At 45.3% G+C, this 9,430-nt stretch overlaps 1 protein-coding gene across 2 annotated transcripts in view; it reads right to left on the bottom strand.

The window, feature by feature from the left end:
- Positions 1-647: 647 nt before the first annotated feature.
- lrch4 (leucine-rich repeats and calponin homology (CH) domain containing 4) overlaps positions 648-9,430 on the bottom strand; it is a 28,250-nt gene continuing 19,467 nt past the window's right edge. The window contains exons 10-18 of one of the 2 annotated variants that reach the window (XM_087837824.1): positions 7,273-7,428; positions 7,024-7,092; positions 6,835-6,898; positions 6,689-6,752; positions 6,321-6,422; positions 6,147-6,244; positions 5,847-5,984; positions 5,376-5,453; positions 648-939 (exon numbers count right to left, since the gene is read on the bottom strand). In XM_087837824.1, the coding sequence (XP_087693950.1) occupies positions 829-939; positions 5,376-5,453; positions 5,847-5,984; positions 6,147-6,244; positions 6,321-6,422; positions 6,689-6,752; positions 6,835-6,898; positions 7,024-7,092; positions 7,273-7,428 (880 nt within the window). In that variant the 3' untranslated portion in view covers positions 648-828. Of the gene's footprint in view, positions 940-1,597; positions 5,182-5,375; positions 5,454-5,846; positions 5,985-6,146; positions 6,245-6,320; positions 6,423-6,688; positions 6,753-6,834; positions 6,899-7,023; positions 7,093-7,272; positions 7,429-9,430 lie in introns of those variants that run through there. The other variant, XM_006808470.3, reaches the window with a different exon arrangement.

Here is a 9,430-nt window from a genome sequence, read left to right as displayed (position 1 = left end):
GACGTGTACAGACTTGTTTTTTCCATATGTACTGTCCATTTATCTTTGCACATTGCAATAAATTACTTCAAAATAAAGAAATAAGGGATGGCACAAGACTTTTGTCCTAGAGCTGCTGTGCAAACAGAACCATTGGAAATTATTCAGGTGATTCTTTCATTGTTGGTCGGCTCCAGACCTGTCAGAGTCCAGACCATCATGGAACTAAAGGAAACCAGATTCACACGCAACAGGTTCTGTCCATGTCTACGGTTAGAAGAAGAACGTGTCGAGTGACCCGCATTCATTCAAACTGAACTCTGAGGCAAAAGCAGTGACATTAAGTTACTGTTTACTGTGCTGTCAGGACTGAACATTGAGCTGCAGAGAACAGCAACTCACTGATAATGTTCAGCTGAACTTACCATCCCAGCGTGCTTGGCAGTGAGAGCAGCTTGCTGGCTCCTGTTGAACTGATGACTTGCATCCTTTGCAGTTTATATTTCAAGTCATAGAAACCGTTTTCCATCGCTCACATCAACAAATCGTAGCTTTGATATATTTTTTATTGTTCATTAACCACTTGTTTGTTTTTAACTCACTGCAGTACGACTACAGGTACACAAAAAAACAGACTCTCTAAAATGATACGGATACAACGAGCGCTTGAGTGATTTACAGATTTATTTGAACCGTTACCTTTTTTATGATATTTGAAAGCTGTTCTTAATACAAACTCTGTAAAGTTGATCAAATAGGAAGCATATAAAAATAAAACACTGGCCCTGAGATACTGCTGGCGTGGCACTGGGGTGCCGAGACTGCATTGAGCTAGCAGCCACAAAGGCTTCATGTTTTTGGGGCTCGCTGGTCTGCCAGATCGGACAACGTCTGGACAGTCTGGGCCAAGCGACTCAGGCCTTCGTCCTCCATGATGAGTTGAGGGGAACATAAAGAATCCTGGAAGGGGACGGAAAGAGCAGGAAGTAGATCCAAGTAAGAAACATACACTTCTACACATTCACCAGTAAGCAGTCACTTATTAATATAAAGGTAACAGGGTATAGCCAGTTTTATAACTTTGATAATGCTGCATATTTCTAAGTGTGGTTTGATCAGATTTGAAAAACTTTGCTAATGAGACCAAACTAAGGAGGTCGACAATCCCGTCACTTAATGAGAGGATGCAGCTACATCACAGTGCAAATGTTTCCCTGAATATCAGAGCATGACTTTTACTGACGTATTCATTCTTTACTGAAGATGATGCATTTTGACTGTGTGTACTTACCTGTGTGAGCACGAGCTGCCTCAGGACTAATGCAGGTGTTTAAATGGGTTTGAAATACAGATGCTGCTGTCACTGTATTATAGAAACTCTGAAAGGTTTTTGTTTTTCTAACAGAAAAAGCTGAACCGAGAGGTTTCAGACTCATTAGCAGTTTTCATATTAGTTTGATGGTTTGTCACAACTCACACATGACGGGTCGAAAATGAAGACAGATGAGACAATTTCAGGAGGCGAGGTGGACGCATGTAAGCTTCACAAAATGAGACACTGAAGCTGCAGGAAGACACAACAGCAGCAAAGCAAACACAGCAGAGAAGCACCAAAAAGTTCTTTTGAAATCATTTAATTACAACAGATAAAGAGTCAAAAATCATCCTCGTTAGTAAAAGGTGTAGAAATATACAATACAAATGTATTTGGACTAACATTAAAGAATATGTCTGCATCATTGTGTATTTTATCAGTTAGCGTTCGTCCAGTTTGACCTACAAAAATATACATCTGAGCTGAAACAACAGCAGAGTGTTCATAAAACTGTCAGATATAAGAAGCAGTTATTTTGGTTTTACAATGGACAAAAATCTAAATCAGTATAAAACAGCGTCCTCACACCAGAGCCAATCAATCCCACTGCACTCACACTGAGGGGGCGGAGCAGAGCCAACATCGTCACCGTGAACGGAGCTCAGCTTCTACAACTATCACTTGCACCTACTTCATATATCACGTCTAAACTGAAATAAAGCAACGCTTGTGTCCTTTATTTTGCTCGGTCATTGGTCTGTAACCGCTAAAAAAATAGAAATTTAAACACCATAAAACAATAAATACAATAAAATTTCCTTCAGAAGCTCTTGTTGAAACAGGAACTTCAGTAAGTGAGAATTGTTAAATAAACGTTAAACAGAAAGTAAGGAAACGCTGTTTGTTTGTTGTAACGAGGCGTCTGATGTCACACAGCGTGTCCTTCACCATGAAAACCTGCCACAGCTTCTCTGTCAGCACCAAGCAGACTATTCTGACACTCTCACGCTGACCATGTGGTGCTGACAGTCAGGTGCAGACTGGAGCCTGAACGGGTCAAAGTGTGGAGGTGACATAACGTGACACCTTTGGTGGGAGATGCACCAAAGGTCCTCTGTTCAGAGTTTGGGGACGGTGAGGTTGGAATAGCCTGGCCACAGTGCTGACCTGAGTCCCATCGAACACTCCTAGGATCAGCCTGTTTGTCCCAGACTAACCAACACAATCACACCAGTTAACTTGTGACACATGCTGGTCAGAGGCCATCCAACAGCAGTGTGTGACCTGCATGAACCCAGGCTGCTGTACCTGCGTACTGTTCTTCCACAGGCCGATAAGCAGAATAAGCTGTTTGGCATCAGCAGAGAAGGTCTGGCAAGTTTTTCCTGTCATTTCCTCACAAATGTGGCACATTTAAGGGGAAACAGCCATTCCTGCCAAGCAGCACAGTTACAGCACAGAAGTGCTCACACACAAATGTGCAGACTTACTGTTTGTTTAGACGTTTGTTACAGAACTAAATTTACTTACTTTGCTTCTGATTCAGGTACCGAGTGCTTCACATTAAATAATAATGATGAACGCAGTGTGTTACATGTAAATGAGCCCATAATCTATTTACATAGAGAATTACAAGTGGACCCATGTAAGTCTGGGATAACCAAAGTTCATATGAAACAAAAGACACGTGTAACAGGAAGGCGCTGCTCGCCGCTCTGAGCTGTGCTGCTCTCTCATCTCATCAGCTTAAAGTCTCGAGGCAGCTACTGTCGCTTCATATTTGGTGCCATTTATATAAACTGATCCAATCAGCTGGCCCACAACATACAGCTGATAGACTGAAGCAGCCTTTAGGTAAAGTGGCCCCGAAGCCAAAAGCCAGACTGCAGCGTCTAGTTTTAGTCCCACAACAACAACAGTGATGGAAATGAATAGTTTGTAAAAAAGAGCCATCATCTTTAAATCAATGGTTTTTACATGAATAATGTCACATTTTAGTTAGCGGGCTGATTCAGTTGCTGTTATGTCTAACAGCAGTGCGAAACTCATCATGAATAAACGACAAACTTTGTCTCAGCAGAGTGACATCACAGGAAGTTTACACCACGCTGACGGGCTAAACCGGCTCCTAGAGTTCCTTAACGTGGAAGATGAGAAGGTCTGAGGTGAGATCAACACCAGTCTGTGGTGATGTACACACTCACTCACTTAGCAAGGAAACTGCTGTGAAGCCAAACAGAAAGTTATAGAAATAATAAAGTCAGCACATAAAGAAAGCCCAGAGTTACACAGAGGGACTTTTAATCAGGGCTCATCACATGAAAGGAAGCACAGCAACTTTTTTAAGGAAGTTGAAGTGACGACGTGTATGAAGCTAAAAAGGAAACCATTTTCATTTCCTATTTCTCCCAGTGAAATACTATCGCTTACACTCAGAGTTTCAGATGTTTGAATATTTGCTCAAACACTGAATGTAGCCTGAATCTCCCAAATGTCTCGTCCTGCGCGGGTTAAACAGCTGCAGTAACGAATGTCTGTCACACACTGGCCCCAAGTAGAAACAGCAAAGGTTTCCACGCTGAGCCAATCACATCTGTGAATCTCCAAAGGAAACTTTGTCACAGGGTTATTTTACCTGGATACATCTAATTGACCTGTTAGAGTGACTTAAAGTGCACACACTAATCTCACAAAGGTTTAAAACTACTAAGATGTTGGACTTGTTTCACCGAGACAACCAAACATAGAGCAAAATAAATAAAGCAATAATTTAATGACCTGTTTACATTTATACAGACAAAAGGTTAGAGTCAGGGTTAACCGTGATTGGTCAAACAGACCATTGACAGTAATGGAGCTGACACAGCGAGCATGGAGGGGTTTGAACCTCAGGTCTGAGGCAGTAACGGCGCCCCCTGCTGAAGCGCAGGCATGTTTCACTTGCTCACATCAGGAAACATCACAACATGAACTCTTAAAACAAAAACATTATCCTTTATTTTGTGTATTCTTGTATTAAATAATGAGGTGCAGATGCTCTCTATGAGCTCCTCATAAGGTCAGCGAAAGCAGAGATCCCTTAGACGGGTGTGTCAGACATAGAGGCCCCGCCCACCTGTCAGGTACAGCTAATCAGACAGACTGACTAACAGCAAGGATTATCTGGAGGGGAGAGGGCCAGTGTAGGAACCATCAGGAACTGTGAATCATGCAAAGCATCGAGCCCAACAACAAATACACACAGTGAGACTTTGCTCATGGTCACAGCTTCTCTCTGTGAGCTGGAACATCCTCCTGCATGTCTAATAAGCCACTTGGTTAACCTGAGATTTCAAATACACAGAACAGCTGGGCTCTGTTTCCCTCACACTTTCACCAGTATAACCAGTGTCATCAGGACAGATAGCAGTTACCTTTCATTTGTCACTAATGGAGCGACCCAGGGTTAAATGAACTTCCAGGAGATGGTTGGTGACGGTGCAGGAAGCTGTGACACAGACAATCATCACGGAGCGCTTCTGTTCAGTCACCAGTACAAAGCAGCACACTTACAGGTCTTACAACATGAGCACAAACAGCTGTGACTCTTCTGTGTGTTTGTTTTCTATGCTAACAGCCCGTTGCTATGGCGAACGTACTCCGTGTCACATGTCGTTGCTTTAAGGGAGCAGGTAGCAGTAGAGGACGTAGAGCAGCGCCATGACTGCACAGTAGAAGAGCAAGAAGTCTGCGGACAGCAGCGAGGTGGAGGATGACGAAGCCTCAGGCGAGGAGTGGAGGCGGGACCGGTCCTTCTCCTCCCCCTCCACGGCCAGCAGGGCTGTCACACAGCGCAGCACATTGGGCAGCTTACACAGAAGCACATCAGAGCACACACACACTTCAGTCTGGACAGGAGAGGACACACACACGCACGCAAACGCACAGAAAGACAATATGAGTAGTTATATTGTTAAAGCTAGGACATCAGAGACGACAGGACAAAGGGCAGAACAGCAAAAAGCAGATTTAGACTTGATTCAAAGCGCTGTCATCACGGCAGACTACACCAGGACACAGCGTCAGGACATTCACACGTTACCTCGGGGACTCCCAGCCGGCGACAGGCGGCGACAAAGTTTTCCACGTTGAGTCGACACTTTGCCAGGCTCAGTTTGGGCTGCGAACAAAACACACACACACAGGCGAGTTATTCTCCATCACAGCAGGAAGCTGCTGCTGTACTTTTACACTCTCTTTGCTGTTTCACATTCAACATCTTCTGGAAGCTTTTAATGTGAAATCTGAGAAGGAAGTAGGAAGAAGCTACAAATATGTAATAGCAGTATTAGTTGTGACATGAATCTCTCTGCTTGTATGAGAACTGTGTTTTTGATCATAGCGAGCCGATTTTATTTGCACAGATGCGCTACAGTTCTCACAAACTGCTTGTTTTAAAAAGAAAGGTGACATGACCGACAGGTGAGTGGACAATGACCAGGTGAGTCATGCAGCTACCCGCTCTACTGCTAACAGCAGCGTCATATTTCCGTTTCAAGGCTTCCAGACTCACCACCGCTGGGGAAGGAATGTGGATGATGGACACGGAGCGTGGGCGGACGTGATTCACCAGCTGGCAGAGGATGGTGCCATTGGCCAGAGCTTCACCCATATCCTCTGGTAGAGTGATCTTCAGGCGGGACTCTAGAGTCTGATTAAGGACACAGAGCGTCATGGTTTAAAGTAGACCCCACTCAGGTGCCATGACACTAACACAACTCTTATTAGTTCATCCTATCAGGAGCCTGTCTGTGACACCAAGCGTCCAGTTTCCCGTTTAGATCACGAGGAAGTGTTGGTCTGTGGGGCGTACCTTGCGTAGCTGAGTGATGTCCGGTCTTTCCTCTTTAGGCAAGCGCAGCGTCGTGCGAGACTCGCTTCTGCCAGACTCCCCAAGAGAAAAGATGGCCCCTGAAAGCAGACGGGTAAATAAAGGTGTAAAGGTGTGTGGATTGTGGAGTGACGCTGTGGCGTGTTCTTTGGGTACCTGTGGGTTTGACGCCGCTGTGAGAGGACGTCCGAAACAGGAAGCTGCTGGGTTTCTGGGCCTGACCAGGAGGAGGGGACGTCTTGGGGGAGGACTGGGAATCTGATGCAAACGTCAACAATGCAAAGTGTTAAAGACGCACTCTCACTCACATCACAACACAAAATTACACACACATACAAACTGAATTGAACATATTTCATAATTACAACATGGCTCCTCTTCATCAAAGCATGACTGTAACCACTTCTGAGGAACTACACTCTCATGTGTTACAGCAAATGTTGCACATTGGGATTTAAAAGGCGAGAGTGTGTAATTGTGAAACATTCCACCCACACACACCCACACTCTCTCTCCTGTGTTACCTGTCTTGCTGCTCGATCGCTGCAGAGAGACTGAAGGAGCGCCTGTGCTCATTTGGTCAGCGCTCTGAGGGAGAAACAAGTGATTTAAAACAGCAGACACACAAACCCGTTTACCTCGGTGAACTGAAGATAAGGACAGTACTCACTGCACATCTGTGTCGCAGGCCAGATGTGCCATTCTCTGCTTTGCTGTTTTCTGGTGATGTACCACTAGAGAGAGACACATGCCACTTTGTATCAGCAGCAGAACTTCAGCCCTTTGTTACCACTTTAACATAGATTTTTAAACAGGCGTTTGTCTCTATGGCGTGTGTTTATCGGCACGCCATCCTTACCATGAACTACTTCCCATTTGCTGTGCAGTGGCCACATGACTTCCTGTTTTGGTGGAGAACTTCAGCGAACTACAAAATAACAGGTTAAGACAGGCAACAGCGTATAATTAGACATGAGAGCACAGTTACAGTGTTGACTCGAGGGACACGTAAGGTAAGCAGAAACGCCGAGTCATCATCTTCAAAATAAAGAAATGTGCAGACGCTAAAAGCAGAATATCTCCGTCATTACTGAGGGTCAGTATCAACCTTGCTTTCTCCTTCTGCTGCTGCTGAAGCCGTTCTCTCTCCTGCCAGATAAACAAGGTACCAGGTCTCCTTCGCTCCTCTAGGGAGGGGCTGGAGGGGGACAGAGGAGACGAGGAGGCTGAAGATGAAGAGCCCAGCTCGATGTGGAGGCTAGATCTGGGAGTGACAAACACAAAATGGATACAATCAGATTTTTTTTTATCCGATTGTTTCCAAGCTCGTGAGCTAACTTCCAGGACTTCTTATTACTGCAATCACTGGCAGCTTGTCTGTCAGAGAAGCTGCTGACATACAAACTAAACTAGGACTCTCTGAGAAGAAGCTTCCAACATTTAAACTCTGATTTCTCTTCAACAACATAAACTTTCATATCCAAATGTTTCCCATTGCTGATGTTTACATACGATTTACATTCACAGACGTTTGAACCTTTTACTTTATCCAAAGGAAGGGCTAATACGGAGGGCTAAACGTGCACAACTAAACAAAAGAAAAACACATACGCTGTTCCAAATATCGTTTTAATCAGAGAATGGCATCAAGTCGGTTCAACATGTGAGATACTGATCTGATCATCTAAGGAGCAGAGGTGGTTGGTAATCAGTTTCAGCTGCACTGGTATTAGTTAAACTAACAGGAGCAACAATGAGACAAAGTCCAAAATAAATAAAATGGTTTTATAGGTGAAAGCTGCTGAGTTTCCAGGTGACACCTGGATCATACAGAGGCTGCACAGGTAGTCCGACTCCTCTAGGACGGCACATCAATACGTGCCACTGACACAAGGTTTGCTGCCTCCCAGCACAGTCTCAGAAGCAGGAAGGAGACAGTTCACTCTAGCTTGACATTGCCAGAGAAGGTGCTTAACCCAACAGCATTACCAGGATCTGCTCCTTTGTGCAAGTAGCTACAAAATGACCTTCAGAGTGTGACCGTCTGTGACCAACAATCAGACTTGGGCCCTGTGCCTGACAGGTCCAGGAGTGGTGCTCCGTCCTTTCCACAGATAAGAGCAGGTTCACCCTGAGCACAAGTGACAGGCATGAAAGGGTCTGATACCTCCAGACCCGGACTTTCATCAAGCATCTCAAACTTGGGATGGACTGGTCCTATGGTGATTGACTGAAATTGGACATACCACCACAGACAGACCCTTCAACCACAACTCAAAAGCTTTGCAGAGGTCTTTGGACTGAACTTCCCAAACATCATGCTGATCCAATGAAATCTGTAGGAAAAGTCCAAGATCAGAAAACGGCAAAACCCCGTCAATGTCATATATTTGATCTTAACAAGTCCCACATGGCACTATGGCTCCAGTTTTCCTCACCCACCAGCATAAAATACAAAAAGGACATCAATGGGCTTACCCAGCGCAACACTGAGCGCATCACCTCCTGCACCGACTCTATTGTCCCTCCATTGTTACCCAGATAACAAGCCGACACCAAAGTTCATCTCAATGACAAGAAGATGGCCTTCATAGCGGGCAATAGAGAGGAGGCTCAGACATTATTGAAGGACGAGATCAGAGAGGCTAAGGACAATTACAGCAAGCTGCAGTGGAAACTCCAGCAGGACAGCATGAGAGAGGTGTGGAGTGGCATGAAGACCAGACGCTGGGGACGGACAGAGCCAACGAGCTGAATGTGTTCTTCAACAGAGTCGACGCTGCAGTGAATGCTCGCCCGCCTACTGACTTACCTGTCAGTAGGCGGGCTCTCCACATGACAGCAGTCAAAGGCCTGAACCCCTCCCCCACCTGTCACTTTCACTCATGACGAGGTTCAGAGACAAATGAGACGACTCCACTCAGACAAGTCCCCCCATGTCCTCGACGCCCCCCAAGCTTGTGGAGTCTTTCATAAACTCTTCATGATGAGTCTGACGTCATGAAGACTCTCTGACCTAATGTCAGCCCACATCAGTTCATTTACCAGCCGGCGGAGCTGGTAAATGAACTGAAGGGGGTCCAGATGTGGGCTGACATTAGACTGACACCAGAGCTGAGGACACCAGCATCTACCTACTCAATCGTGTCTACGCCCTGGACCAGCCGGAGAGGACAGTGAGCGTCATGTTGTTTCAGTTTCCTGGTGCATTCAGCAGCATCAGACATTATCACCTCCTGGGTGATAATCTGACAGCGATGCAGGTG

This window comes from Neolamprologus brichardi, chromosome 3 (genome assembly GCF_056152115.1).
Source record: "Neolamprologus brichardi isolate AB-2024 chromosome 3, ASM5615211v1, whole genome shotgun sequence".
Lineage (NCBI taxonomy): Eukaryota > Metazoa > Chordata > Actinopteri > Cichliformes > Cichlidae > Neolamprologus > Neolamprologus brichardi.
This window is presented reverse-complemented; position numbering and strand designations above follow the sequence as displayed.